Source organism: Odontomachus brunneus, unplaced genomic scaffold (assembly GCF_010583005.1).
Source record: "Odontomachus brunneus isolate Ranch 3 - 2012 unplaced genomic scaffold, Obru_v1 Obru_scaffold_026, whole genome shotgun sequence".
NCBI classification, from domain to species: domain Eukaryota; kingdom Metazoa; phylum Arthropoda; class Insecta; order Hymenoptera; family Formicidae; genus Odontomachus; species Odontomachus brunneus.
The window spans coordinates 779,076-794,172 of NW_022639476.1; the positions used below are offsets into that span (position 1 = coordinate 779,076).

General features: G+C 41.0%; 2 protein-coding genes across 2 annotated transcripts; both read right to left on the reverse strand.

The window, feature by feature from the left end:
- Positions 1-828: 828 nt before the first annotated feature.
- LOC116842683 (neuroendocrine convertase 2) lies at positions 829-10,778 on the reverse strand. Its single transcript, XM_032812238.1, has 12 exons — positions 10,459-10,778; positions 7,214-7,318; positions 6,793-7,060; positions 5,537-5,574; positions 4,792-4,868; positions 3,999-4,263; positions 3,472-3,684; positions 3,227-3,327; positions 2,801-3,034; positions 2,475-2,639; positions 2,121-2,238; positions 829-1,775 (listed from the first exon to the last, which is right to left on the reverse strand). The coding sequence occupies exons 1-12, from the start codon at positions 10,612-10,614 to the stop codon at positions 1,611-1,613; spliced, it is 1,905 nt and encodes a 634-aa protein (XP_032668129.1). The 5' UTR covers positions 10,615-10,778; the 3' UTR covers positions 829-1,610.
- An 894-nt stretch (positions 10,779-11,672) lies between these two features.
- Positions 11,673-14,979, reverse strand: LOC116842682. Its single transcript, XM_032812236.1, has 3 exons — positions 14,517-14,979; positions 12,632-14,381; positions 11,673-11,869 (listed from the first exon to the last, which is right to left on the reverse strand). The coding sequence occupies exons 1-3, from the start codon at positions 14,593-14,595 to the stop codon at positions 11,722-11,724; spliced, it is 1,977 nt and encodes a 658-aa protein (XP_032668127.1). The 5' UTR covers positions 14,596-14,979; the 3' UTR covers positions 11,673-11,721.
- Between the last annotated feature and the right edge of the window lie 118 nt (positions 14,980-15,097).

Here is a 15,097-nt window from a genome sequence, read left to right on the forward strand (position 1 = left end):
GATACTACCATTTTTAATGTGAAATAAATATCTCGCGACTTTCACCTCGTGAGAAATCTTAAAGAAGTAAAGTGGAGATGTGATATACGCATGTTTATAAGATCGGAAAAGGGTAGGTGGAGTAGCTAATAAACATATCGAAGGCACAGCATATAAAAACGATGCCAGCCAAAAAATACAGATTTTATTCATCCACTTGTATCGTGTACAGAATAAGATTGGTTAATTCCACTTCAACTGCAAGATATGCGTATATCATATGTATATATATATATATATATATATATATATATATATATATATATAATATACATATATATATACATATGCACATATCTTATTTATACATGCATTTATATTTATATAATTTAATGTAATGTTCAAATTCTCTGCTCGCTACAATTCTAAGGTACGTCATCTACACATGCGGATTTTGTAGCATCCGTATTTTTTTTTACGTTCTCGTGTTCTTCATAGACGTCCTCGCGTTTCTGTTGCTTACGCCCGAAACGATGAGGAAAATACATTCTTTTTATAACGTAAACATCCACGATATACTCTGGAATATCAATAAGCAAGTAAATACTCTCAGCAAGACATTTCGATCGATCTATGATATTTCTGAGGCCTGTGAGAAAAGAGGAGAGACAAACAGACGCATGTCTCTTTGAGGAAGAAAAGAAGAAGTATAACGGTACAAAGAAAATCGACGATTTAATCTGCGATTAAATCGAGACGCAAAACCGAAGAAACATCTCACCATTTTTTCGTTCCGTGATAAAAGAGCTTGGTAAAAAAAGGGGCAACGAGTCACTACGTCACACCGTATTCGACGGATTTAATGAGAATACAGATTTGGGGGCATTAAGTTGTAATGCGCAGTATCAAGCGGGACGTGAACGATGTAAGGAAGTTAAATATTAAAAAACGGCTGAGGGAGTTACGAGGACGACGATGATTACACATAACTCTTGTTCCCGGGATACTCTTTCGCAGGCGTCCTGCACCTCGTATCGACTCCACGATATTATCACGTGTCATTAGCGCTGACGCGTGTCTGACAGTATGATTTGAAGTTTACCGCTCCGGCAAAAGAGTAATTTTTAATAATCTGCTATTAAGTAATATATAATAAACTTTCTTCCATAGTTCTCTCTTCGCTTCTACTCCCAATCATAAAATTCCGCTCGTCAACTCGAGAACTCTTCGGAAAGGTGTCAACGCGGGTATGATTTTTGTAAATTGATACTTCTCTCGATATGATGTATAATTACATAGAGATACATGACGTGTCGTAATTAGGACTAGACAATGTGACTCGGCAAACGTGAGTGCAATGAAAAGTATCTAAAAGTCTGCTTCTGTTCGGACGATTCCATACGAGTGAGTCTTAATTAATGCTGAAATAATAGATGAGTGCCGGCGATAATTGGCACGGGTGATGGCAATACAATCGGATCTTAAATCGAGGGCTACACTTCACCTACGTTTGATCAACAAAATCGGCAAATCGAGAAAGGAGCGGTCGCGTAAACATCTTTCGATCCAAGATCCATTTTCCATTTTCCTCGCCTGTATCGGCGAATATCGCGTGAAATCGTCAATATCATCTAGATCGCGCTCAGTCGCTCCTCGTGGGCCTTTTTCACGATCGCTAATTTCGAGTGAGGGTCCGCAGCTGACAGTCCCGTGTACGGCGGTTCTTTGGTACCGTGCAGCATTAATGTCCATTCCTTCAGCCATCCGTGTTGTGGCGTCTGAGTGTTGAAACTTACCTGAAAGATTTCGAAATGTGTATAGCTTGATCTGTACAGTCAATGGAAGAAAGAATGCGATACTTTGACCTCGATAAGCTTTAAAACGAGTCCGATGTCCAATGAGAAAATGTATCAGTCAAAGTATTAAACAGCCATTAAGAACCACCGTAGGTCTCGATGCGAAATTCAAACTTTTATTTTAGTCTATTAAGAAACTTTATCTCTCGAGAACTATTTAAAAACAAATTTTCTCCTACCGGATACGAATGCGCCGCGAGACGCGCATTAAAAGAAGAAGTTGCATTAGAAGAAGAAGTGTCACGATATTTTTTTCGTGTTATTGGGTAAAATGTCAGAGTTTACCTCTAACAACCAGGTTCCCTGAGGATATTCGCCCCATGTGTGCGTCGTCATAAACGGCCACTTCGTAAAACCATCCCTATGATCGTCATCGTTTATTCTGCGACTTAAGATCATAGATCTGAAAATCACAGATTTATAAGTCACAGTTTTCAAAAACTAGACTCTTGTTAAAAGAAAAGATACAGAATAAGTAAAATATAAAATAGAATATTCGTGCAAAGTTGCCTTCTCTCCTGTTGCGCGGAAATTAAAGATTAAATAAAAAAAAAAAGTAGAAAAGAAATTGTTAAAAGGAAGAGAAAAGAAGACTTTATTGTTAGATGAAGAAAAAAGCTCAGAGACGGTTTATCATACCTCGTGCCCATCGGAGATGTAAGGAATAACTCAAGATCACCGCGCCGAGTCGCATTTACGGTTATAACGGCTTGTACGTGTTCTAAATAGTTGACGGCGTATTCCGTACCGGCGCACGCATCTGTCTTAATCGTCACGAGAATGGATCGATCGCTCGTGACTTCCCTGGAATGCAAAATTAACCTGAGGAGGAAACGGATTGTCGGCGTGCGCGATGAGTGTTTCTTAGGACAATATCTGCGTTACGTACGCATCGCACAACTACGTGTTATTTTGAAATTAAAGCTAACAACTCATTAATCTAAAGTCAACCTGAAGTTACTCACTGCGTGTCGAGCATAGAGCCGGCTTCGCAGTGGTATCTCGGCGGTACCGTTTTCCATTTCTTAGCCAACGCTACCATGGCACCTGCGTCCAAGACGCCATATCCGAAGAGATGATTGAATTCGAGCCCGACGCCATTCATGGTCCAATGAAATCTGTTCTTAGCGTCGAACAGAGAATTCCTCTTCGAAGTTAGGACGGTCAAGTGTTGGATGTCTCTCCACGTTAACTGCGGACTGAAATGTGAAATCGAACATGGGTTCGATTGAAAGCTGAGTTTAATTTAAAATTCTTTTCAAAGCGATACGAACTGTGATGTTGGATGCATTCTGAGTCAACGCTAACGTGACGATAGTATTATATGTCAATGTTTCAAAGTTAAAGAAGGAGAGAGAGTAAGTAAATTTGTCGGACTTGTGTATACTCACTTAGCTTCGAGTGCAAGCGCAAATACTCCAGCGGCTTCCGGCGCCGCGGCGGACGTCCCGCTGTGAGTCGTCGTGCATTTTCCATACAGATCCGTGGTGGCCTGCAAAACCGCGCACACACACATGCTTGAATCATACGTAAGTAATATTCCATTTATATTTCGTTGCTATTTTGTTTCGTGTTCCGCAAAAAAATCAACTTCCTCTTCAAACTAAATCCTATCCAATTCGAAAGAGTCACTCACCACCCCCGTGTTAGGATCCTTAGCACCGTTGCTGAAGGTAGAAGCCAAGGTGCTGGAACAACTCTCGTCGTAGTGAGCGTTCTGTCCGTCGTTAATGGCGCTATTAATACTAATGGTCCACATGCTCGCAGCGTAGCCGTCGCAGTTGCAATCGTCCTCCTCCCCGCCGTCTCCGGAAGCCCAGACGTAAATGTTACCTAAGCCCTTTCTACCCTGGTGAGCAAACAAGCGACGCGGATGATCAATTACGGGTTCGACTATTAGCTTCGATACATTTTTCTTCCACGTACAAGAGAGTTTCACGATATCCTTTCGAGAGAGAAAAGAGAGAAAATAAACCCCCTAACCTTCTTCGACATAAAATTCAATTTTGCCCGGAAACAAGCGGCATCCTCTGTGCCGCTTAATTAACATTTAATTAACAATTTCACCGTAAAGATCGCTAATGGATGCATTAATTCAGCTAATTGTTACCGCACGTGCGTCGGTATGTACGAGTGTATATACCTCATTAATGCCGCGTATACCTCATTAACGCCGCGAACAATAGCCCTCATGGTTGCGTTCCGCGGTCCGTCCACCGTTTTCCCGTCATCCGTCGGTCCCCAGGAGGCGCTGTAAATATCTATGAGATCAGGCTCGTGGCCCATGCTGTTGGCCTCGATCAGGTCGGTCATGTAAGGTTGATCCAGCATCCTGATTCCGGCGATTGTCGAGTCATATGCTACTCCGACACCGCACACCCCGTTGTCACGCGCGGCTGCGACCTCGCCGGCACATCTTGTACCGTGGCTTTGATGGGAATACGAAGGATTTTATTTTAACCGTCATATTGTCTTTATGTTGATTTCAGTCATGCGGGCCACTAATGTTTTCGCGATCGAGGTGCGATCGAGAAAACAGAAGATTTAAGCGTGCATAATGTGAAAAAGTGTGTTTAGTACCACAAACTGTTATGTAAGATAAAAGTATTAATATCCGAACACTTTTATTTCAATAAATCTTAAATCCGAATATTAATACAAGATTTTCTTGATTAATTCAAGGTTGTCTTGTGTGATAAAGTTCAAATCATGTCAATATTTATTAAAATATAATTACCTTAGCTGACGTTTTAGTAGCATTAATGCGCTGTTTTCCGATAGAGAAAATTACTACAACATTATATACCTATATAAAATTTTATTTAGTTTACTGAGACGTTCAGAATTAAGTATGTGTCCGGGTATTATTACTTTTACTTTATATATAAAATGTAATAAATATTGGTCCTCTTATTTCATTAAGTTGCTTGACGTTTTTAGAAAAATAATCTTTTACCTGTTGAACCAGTCGTCCGTGTATCTAGGATAGGGATAAGGATCGTTACTGCTGAAGTCGTAGGAAGCTTTCGCGTTCTGAAACGAGAGGATATCGACCTGTATTGTCTGTAATTGCTAATTCGTACTCGAGAAGTTGTGTATTTACGATTCGCGAAATCAAATTGGCACAAAATCATAAGCTCGTCAACACGGTCCGAGTCTTATCGACAATGGATTCGATCGGAGAACAAAACAGAAACTTATCTCTTTGTTCTCAACGATGCTCTAATAGAAGCAACATATAACGTTCTTCAAGGGGATGCTAGATTTCGCAAAATGGCCGGCACGCCGACGCAAAACTAATGCGTATCGACAGTGCGGTTCGCGTTTGCGTGAAGCCGTCGTTGTGCGGTGTAACCGCGGACCATCGCAGAAAATCGGACAAATATTTTCTTACTCTACCCCTCGAATACCACGAGCAATTATTTGCCGAGCCCGTAGTCTGCGTTTAAGCTAGGCGCATTATCCTCCGCTTCGAAATTCCTCACGTGTCTACACGACGCAAGAAACGCCAGGAATGACATCCGCGCGAGAGCACGAATAAAAATATTTCGATTCCTCGGTCACGCTCGTAATGCTATTAATATGAAGTTATCATTGGCAGATTTGTTACGTGACGGGGATAACGTCACCCGCGGCGATGGTAGCTTCCTTAGCTCTAGAAACGCGTCTTGTTAATGTGACGGTGACGTGAGTATGCTTACATAGTTGTACTTCAGATCAGGATGCATGTAGTCGACACCTGCAACGGGACAAAACGCAAATGTGACGATCAAAACGCGTGTTACAGAATGGAGCCATCTGTACAGAGTGTTGCATTTACGTGCAGATCAGTACGACGGGACGTCCTATGTAATTGCAACATTCTATATAGTGAGTTGCAAAACGGTTTAGACACCATGTAGTGCAGGGGCTTATTATTTATTAAGTATATTACTAGTAGTAGTATTATTTATTATTATTTAGTGTTCTTAATTATATTATTATTGCGTAAGTCCATCGATAATGATTCCCAATTTCGACAATTTAATGAGCTGTCAACTTCATCGTATTTAAACCGTTTTACAACTCACTGTAAACTTTCAAAAGCTGCTCTCTTAGTCAAGTATCACTTGCTCTCTATTTTTATAAAGTATAAGAAGAAAGAGTAAGATAGAAATTATAAATTTTTATGAGTTATTGTGTTGAAGGATAAGTTATAAGAAAACATCTATCGCTGATTAGCTTCACCCTGCCTTTACTATTAAAAAAAAAAGCAGTGTTTCGTTCTATATATAACTATTTGCTATATTTCATTTCTGCTGTGTTTTATTTTATTAGCAAAAAACTTTTCTTTTATTAGCAAAAAATTAACGTTGGTAATTCTATTAGTCGTTCATTTGTTAGCTTAATTTAGTTTAGCAAAAGTCATCCTTGGAAGTTTGTGTTGTCCGTCAGCGTTTATCAATAGGAGGACATCTTGGCGTTATATGTTGCCACGTGCATTGGCAACGTGCAGCAGAAACGCGGAGGTTCCGTCGTTTCCGGTCACTCAAGTGGAAGAAAGGGTAACGAGCCGCGAAGGGTAGTAACGATTCTGTTTTGTCGTTAACGAAAAGTGGCTCGACGTTAAAAAGGCGGTCGTTTAGTTAAACGATCTCGTACAACGACGCGACCGTGGTTATGCGACTCTATGAAAATATATGTCTCTCACTCTCTCCCTCTCTCCTTCTCTGTCGTTTCTCGGTTGAAACGAGAGAACGTTGCGTAACTCGCCCCTCGGCGAGATATCGATTCAAAGTCGCCTGTGCAAACTGCATTCGAGCGCGTGTAATCGAGACCGTTTTGACTTCAAAATAATCCCAGGTCTCAAAATAATCGAGGTCTCGTTTATCGAAAAAATGACAGAGACAGATGAAGAGAGAGATAAAGAGAAAAAAACACACAAGAGGGAAACGATTTTCCACACATGTATACATACCGTCATCCATGATAGCCGTCGTTACGTTCTTCCCCGTGACACCCTGAGCCCAGGCGGCCTCGACATTCAGGTCCAGCTTCGGTTTGCCACCATTTTGTCCGATATTCTTCAGATACCACTGATACTTGAAGAAGGGATCCGTCGGGTCTTTGTTCCCGGGATTACCCGGATTTTTTATTTCATACAAGGGTACGAGGTTGTCTACGCTCAGGGGCTTGTAGCCTCTCTTGACCCTCTTGAAGCCAGCCTGCTGTATGGCCGTATCCACCTAATCCACGCCAATGTGTATCAAAGATTAAAACCCCCCTTGTTCTTAATCCTTGCGCGTCTCCTTCTTCTCCGATTAACGGTCGTTGAGAGAGCTCGAGTAATTATCACGGTAATTTCGCGACTCTGTAAAAAAAGGGTGCGTCAAACTTACCAAAGGATCGACCTTTAATCTTCGCATATGCGGCACGGATCTTTTGCTTCGCACGTGCGGCAAAGCTCTGTGTACGAAGTGATATTCCGTCTGGCTGCCCAGAACCTTTAATCAACGGAAACACATTTGGCTTAAGATGTGCAATTCATTTTATTTCTTCTTTTAGTTTATGTCTTCCGACATATGATAACAGTATCAATATCTAGAAATATGTACTTAATTTTTGATATTCTTTCCAGTCAAGTAATAGACATCACATCATATTATAATTTCTCACTCAGCGATGTAAGTGTAATATATAACACATGTTGTACATTTACATTATTAATGAGAAATTATAACATTGATGTAATGTTATCGTTAACGCTGGTATTTACTGGATCATTGTTATGGATCCTTAAATCCGAATATTTAAATTTTCAACATAAAATATATTCTATTGATATTTTATCAATGTATGTATTGAATGCGTTTTATGCTGAAAATTTAAGTATTTAAAGTACAAAATAATAAGAATATCCAGAATTAGGTACATGTCTAGACATTAGTATTTTTACCTCGATAATCTAAACACGTAAAGTTATACCATGCTAAAATTTTATACGAGAGGAACTCTCGTTGTTTTGGCTTTTTATTTATTTCTAGAATAATTTTACTTCGCTTAACTTGTTTTAAACCTATTAAGTCAAGACCTTTTTTCGTTAGTTTTTTTCTGCATCTGTTTTTAGCAACGCGGCAGCGTGTAAAATCTGTTGGATCGAGGGAGAGAAAGGTATTTTATCTAAAGTTGAGCACAAAGAGACGCAGAAGAGAGAAGAGGAAGAGGGTCGTGCGATATTGTTCAATTTCGCCTATCGAAAGTTTAGTTTTGCGTGCGTATGTGAGCGATTAACGTGACCGGCCACGACGTGACAGACCGCGAAGCTGAAGCGAAATGACCGATCCGATAAATTCGTCAAATGACGAACGAAGATTCCTCGACTGATCGTATCAGCTGCCAAGCCGACGCTTATCCGCGATAAAATCAGTCACTGCCAAGCATGGCTGAATTAATCGCATCGCGGTTGAAACGATCGATCGCCCCGATAATTCAACCTCCATATCCCGCGGCGGTTAATCGTACGGGACAGCCAGGAAACAGCTTTAATCGGAAGAAACGACGTCACCGCGCCGATAAATACGGTTTATGGGATGCCAATTTTCTCCACATCGGAGAAAAGTTGCATTAGAAGCGTCGTCTGGTGTACAGAGCGATCCGTTGATGAAGGAGGCGCAGTATTCCAGCAAACACACAGAAAAGGGAGAAGAAATCAGCCAAAACGCGGATCTCTCTCTCCGTGGGCGAAATTTTGCTACCGACAAGATCGAATTTTTGCCAAGTGGAAAAGTTACGATGCAACAAACGTAAAATGTCATCAATCGATGCGTCGGATGTTTACTCTTCCATGAAGCGCTTCTGGATCATGCAAATTGCCGACGTAACAAGCGAACGGCATCAAGGGATGGAAGGTGCGTGGGCCGATATTAGCGGCCGTATTTTAACAATCCCCTTTATCGTGGGTGTCTAATAATACACTGTGTGCACTTTTTATCAACGCGCTAGTTGCCGGCAAGGTGTGTGTCCGCGTACACACATCCGTCAGAGTACATCAAACCACGGATGGGACGTGGCGCTGAATCAGACGCGTGGCGTGTCGCCAGCGCGCGTGCAGCATCACGCGTAGGTAGAATGGACGCAGATAATATTTAACCTTTTACCTGCGACATGTAAAGAAGTCTCTTTTTTATGGTATCGTTGACAAGGCAAGTGGAAATGTACGGTAATCGCGCGACATATCATCCAGAAAACAACCATATCGTTGATTAGTTTCACCAGCCTGTAACGTTATTTAACAACGGCGTTTAATTCTATAAATATTTGCTAAATTTTATTTTTGCTACTTTTCACTTTATCTATCAAATAACTCAATTTCTCGAGCCTGAACCTGTTTAGAATCATACAGCATTGATTAGCTTCACTGTAGTGTTATTTAACAACGGCGATTTATTTCAGCAATTATTTGCTATATTTCATTTCTGCTATTTTTCATTTTACTTAGTTAAAACAATGGTGTTCCATTCTGTAACTATTTGCTAAATTTTATTTTGGCTACTTTTCACTTTATCTATCAAATAACTCAATTTCTCGAGCCTGAACCTGTTCAGAATCATACAGCATTGATTAGCTTCACTGTAGCGTCTGTAGCGCTATTTAACAACGACGATTTATTTCAGCAATTATTTGCTATATTTCATTTGTGCTATTTTTCATTTTACTTAGTTAAAACAATGGTGTTCCATTCTATAACTATTTGCTAAATTTGATTTTTGCTACTTTTTTTTTTACTCATCGCAAAGAACTCAATTTCGCGAACCTGAACCTGCTCAGAATTACATACAACTATAACACTGATTAGCTTTACTGTCTATAGCGCTATTTAACAATGGCGATTCATTTTATTTGTTATATTTCACTTCTGCTATTCTTCATTTTATTTATCTAAGAACTTAATGTCGTAAATTTGAATGCGCTCAGATATGCGCATAAAAGATATCTGTATTGTTGATTAGCTTCATCGCCTGTAGCGCTATTTAAAACAACATTCCATTATAACTACTTGCAAAATTTTATTTTTCTACTTCTTTTATTTATCGTGAAGAACTCGGTTTCGCGAACCTGAGTCAGTTGCGTTCTGTCTCGAATTTTAATATGCAGACTGCAAGTGCGCGATCACAAACGAGTCCCGTGAGTGACACAGAGCGGAAATTTGAGCAAGGCGGAAACGTTTTGCGTGTAATCAATTGCGACATTAAACGTGATGCCGAACACCATACGCGACAAAGACACATTGACAATGATGCTGATTGTCGTGGCCCGAGTATTACACGTTTGTCGCATAATCGTTCACCTAGATTCTTGACACGACGTCTCTTCGCTACTTATTCATCGAGAATAACGAAGCAGAGGTGTGCAAGTTGTGCTCCTTATATTCGAAGTGCAATAAGATAGAAAGAAAAAATGCGGAAAAGGGAAAATCGAATGGAGAAAGATGCGACTTGTGCGCTTAATATCGTCGTCATGCGACAAAAGGGAATCATTCGAGCGACGCTGCTTGCGTTAGTCCGCGGGGGTTGAAATCGGCTGACTTTCCAGTGGATTCTCCAAGGGCTTCTAACAGAGAAAACCTCCGCGTCAAGACACTCACCGGTCCGAGATTGACGAATCCGTTTCTGAGCGCTACGCGGTCGGCTACGTGCCTCTCCGCTGGCTGCCGCATCTTCACCAGGAAGGTGTTGGTGAAGATCTCGGCGGTGGTCGTACCGGCGCCGAGGGAGAGGAGTGCGATCACCGCGAGTAGCATCGTGACGAGAGGCGGCCGGCAACGAAGCGCGTCCGGACCGTACTTCGCATTCGCGGATTCGCGGACACTGGACACTCCGAGGTACTCGGCGACTACTCGAGGTACGCGACGGTACTATGATTATTTGTGGTGGAGGCGGTAGCAGTGGCGGCGGTGGCGGCGGTGGTGACGATGACGGCTTCAACAGCAGCGACGACGGCGGTGGCGTCGGCGGCGACGGTGGCGGCGATGACGATGGCGGTGGCAGTCGACTCGTAGACGGCACGGATAGCGAAGGATCCCTGAGGAGATCCTCTTTCACACTCTCCCTCGGCAGCGACCGCGTTGCTGCCGGTGACACACGGTAAACGCCGCCCGTCAATTTCACGCCCCGTCTGACGCGGGGACGGGAATAAATGTAAAAGAAAAGAAAAAAAACACACCTGTGTATATACCCGAGCGAAAAGAGCACGCGAGATGCGCGATTTCCTAGATGTAGGCCCAGGACCACCGCGTATGTCGCGCGGGAAGATAGAAGGGAAGAAATTAGGAATTAACGTCTGATGTCTTGAACGCGTATCATCGCGCTGTCCTTCTTCCTGTGGGCAGCCCCGCGGTTAAGAGGGGTGGGAAAGAACAGAACGGCAAAATTAACGATTAATGTGGAGTCGCGAACGACAGTCCGGGTTACCCCGTGAGAACGAGGACACGGAGGGATGTTCGTGTAACGACAGAATTGTCGCTTCGGGCATTATCCTAATCGCGCGCAAGTCGACCACGGGGTGCTGCGAGAGCGAGAGACCGTGAGAGAAGTTAGAATCGCAGTGTAATTGCAGCCGAGGTGAGAGGCGAGTGCGAAGAGAGCGATTCGGATTTTAGCGTCAGTCGGCGCCGCGTAAAACAACAGAAGCGGGCAGGTGGTGACTTCTTATGTGACGTCACGCGATATATTGATCAAGCAGCTGTGGGCGACCGACATATCGAAGTCCACGACGGTCGCACGCGTGCGCGGACTCACCCCGTTCCTCAAGGATAATTGAAAAGACGAGAGAAGAGAGTCTCGTGAATGAAAGTATTCGTTATATATCATGACATTTTATTCCAGAGATCTCGCTGGAAATCGTTGCGCTATAGTAAATTGTCCTCTCCTCTTCTCTCCCGTCTCTCGATTTCCACAACTATGTCGAGTAAATCGACAATTTTCTTTTCTCTTGTATGTAAAATACGTTCCATGTCGTATGTCCTACGTGTCTTAGCTGGTGGATACGTCCTGAATCTGAATTGAGAAAATAAAAGAAGAAAGAAAAAGCGTGCAACTGCATAAACGTGATTGCAACTTTGTTAGAAAACGCATATAATTATATCTAAATATCTAATTTGTAGAATAAATGGAGCGAGATATTATGATGAAATAACGCAGTTCAAGTAGAATCCTGTACAGTCGAAAATGTACATCGCGTACGACAGAAGGAAGTGAAAAGAGAAGGAAAAAATATAAAGAAAAAGCCAATTTAGAATAAATTTTTCGCATATATGTGATTTCTCTATCTTTCTCTCTCTCACACATTCGTTCTACTTTCGCGTATTTTGTGTACGTTTGCTCGAGTTATAAACCTTTCATTGCGAATTGCTCTGGTCAATTCTCTTCTCACTATGATCCCTCAAACAGGAAAGAACAATTTTTAGAAAACTCCAAGATTACGAATCCCAGTTGCATTTGCTGAGATCCTAATACGTCTCTATATATAATTAAAATATACACTACAAATAGATTCCTTTTACACGCACACGCGACATACACACATCATATGCACACTTTTTCATACCTATATATTTGTAAAAATATTTATGGATTCTTTTTAATACCCGCCATGTAACAATAAAAGAGTAGCGATGACAATAATGACAATAATAACAATAATAACAGTCATATATCCAATTTCATTCCCATTAACGGAACAACGTGGCGGCATTAGAGCCAAAAAATATTCGCTCTTCCGTAATCAATACAAAACGGATGAAAACACTTATTTTTTACCTGTTGATATTATTTTTGATATTCAGAGCACAATTTTCGTTTCGCAATTTTCCTTTCGCCTTGAGTCGCATCATAGCCTGCAACCTTTTCTTTTCGATTTCCTCCGGAGTACAGCGAGCTGGCAGCGAGTCGATTGTTACCGTTTTTTTTGCATCGCTTCTCATGTTACCGGTGGAATTGTATTTGACGAAACGATTACCACTTTCTTTTATTGCGGATCTGTTAACATCGGGTCCCAGCATTCGATCCACGCTAGGTATTAACGAGATTGCATTATTTTCGATTTTACACTGACTTGTAGGAACCGAATCCGTACTTACGGAAGTACTCGTGCTATGCGATACCGCTGGGTTCTTGGGTGTTGAGTTTAAGCGCGACGCGGTTTTCGCCAAGTATGAAGGGAGCGTTACTTGTACTGTACTTTTATAGTTTGCGGTCGAGTTCTGACCGATGTATTGGTCCGACAGACTTTTAGATTTGAAAAATTTCCTATTATCCAGGGAGCCAGTGGTGGAAGTCTCAACTTTCACGTTTGATGCCGTGCTATTGTAGAAAAGTTTCTTTTTCAGAGGCGCATGAGTCAAATTCTTATAGTTGGATTCGAATTTAGGAACTAGAAAACCGTTTGATTTAATCGACGTCGACAGTAACTCATCGTCCTCGATGCAAGTCGCTAAGCAATCGTCGAAAGAATCGTCCGGAAAATCGAACAGTTCCGCGACCCTGTCCTTTGACGATTTTTCACTGTCACATTGTACCATATTGTTGTTGAGACACACTTTATGTAGATTTTTGTCTTTCCAAGTCGAAACATGTACACTAGAGTTTGCGTCTCCTTTCAATGACAGTTTCGAATATGTCTTTAATCTACCATCACTATTTATCTGAGAGGTCCTATCAGTATTCATCCTTAAGGTGCTATTACCATCTGTGTTCCCACAGAACAAGTTTTTGGTCGATGTTGTTACAGAGCTTTCCTTAGATTGCGTAGCAGAAATTTGAACAGTTGTATTATTTGTGGGAGATAATTTTTCTTTTTTAATATTCGACTGTGAATGCACATTGGAGCTTCCTTTGACCACAATCAGATTCAACTTCTCCTCTATCTCCTGAGTGCATCTAGCCATGGAATCATCTATTGAATCGTCAAATAAATCATCGTAACTCGCGCTTCTTTTGCAAATAATGTTGGTTTCTACAGTACAATTCTCCTTGTTATCTACGACACTTGACTTGACTTTTTCATTGTTGCTCCTGTAGACTATGCTTGATTCTTCTTTGATGCTATCTTCTAAATCATTTTCTTCTATAATTCTTACTTTTTCATTTAATGCCTGCAGTTCAGCGGCAAACTGCCCTATGTGTTCAATGCTTTCCATTTTGATGGACTTTCTCTTGAGCGGTTTGCATAACAAAGGAGAATCTGAGTTCCTCTTCCTCTGAAATGCCTTAGTTCCCTTAGGTGTCTCAGACTGAACAATTTGTTTCTTGTTTCTGCTATTAGGTGTTTTGTTCAGAGTATTCTGCCAATCCCACGCAACCTCATTACCTCCGTCTTGTGTACATGGAAGTAATATCAGGTTAGGGGAATAATCAAGATTGGATAAATCCTCTGCATTATCTGAGCTAGGTTTCTGCCTAATTGGTGTACTATGGTTATTGGGAGCTATGTATTCTCGAGAACTTTTAGGAGAGTTTTCATTCTTCTTATCTACCCTGCTATTTGCTATCTTTGTCACATTCTCTGCACCTGCATGTAAATCACAGTAGCTTCAGCAACAAAAAAAGAAGATAACGTCATATACATCTTTGATATAGTCGAATTTAAATGTCACATTAATTGTACAACTTCAAGTGTCACTTTAAAAGTGACGTTTAAACTTACCTTCTTCAATATTCGAAGGTAGTTTCTTGTTATTTTGAAATTTCATACACCTCATCATCGATTTTATATGCACGTTCATAAGTTTTTATAGGTTCAAAAATCGCACAAAAATTAGCCTCGTTTAGCTACAACAGGAACGCTAACCTCTTTTGTAAATGACGAGAAAAGCCGACAAGGACAGCCGAACCAAGTAATTTTCCGATTTTAACATTTGTTAATTAGAAAGATATTTGAATTCACTTGGATTAATATTCACTTATTAATAAGTTTTTCAAGCAATAATACGCTAGCAGTGATTAATTTTACTACATATCTCGAGCAACTAAATAAAAAAATAGGTTTATTCTTTTTACTTGCACTGTATTACACTTTCTGCACTTGAAATGAAATCAATATACAATCGAGACTCAATGCACGGAAGAGAGAAAAAGAAAAAAGTACAGAAAGTACAGCTAAAGTGATAAATCTGTCATGCATTGATATTATTGGAATATAGATTGGCCTTCTCTAATTTTGGCGCGGGATATAGTGCAAAAAGCTGTATTCACGATAACAGAAAAAGTTACTAGGGCTGTGATCGT

What these genes read in the sequence shown, in the direction of transcription:
- LOC116842683 (XM_032812238.1), bottom strand. Translation starts at nt 10,614, where the DNA reads ATGCTACTCGCGGTGATCGCACTCCTCTCCCTCGGCGCCGGTACGACC. An exon ending in AGGATCCTAACACGGGGGTG is followed by an intron (nt 3,328 to 3,471) that starts GTGAGTGACTCT and finishes GCGGTTTTGCAG; the next exon opens with GCCACCACGGATCTGTATGG. An exon ending in GCGCTTGCACTCGAAGCTAA is followed by an intron (nt 3,035 to 3,226) that starts GTGAGTATACAC and finishes TTCACATTTCAG; the next exon opens with TCCGCAGTTAACGTGGAGAG.
- LOC116842682 (XM_032812236.1), bottom strand. Translation starts at nt 14,595, where the DNA reads ATGAACGTGCATATAAAATCGATGATGAGGTGTATGAAATTTCAAAAT. An exon ending in ACCTTCGAATATTGAAGAAG is followed by an intron (nt 14,382 to 14,516) that starts GTAAGTTTAAAC and finishes ATTTACATGCAG; the next exon opens with GTGCAGAGAATGTGACAAAG. An exon ending in ATCAAAAATAATATCAACAG is followed by an intron (nt 11,870 to 12,631) that starts GTAAAAAATAAG and finishes TTCTCAATTCAG; the next exon opens with ATTCAGGACGTATCCACCAG.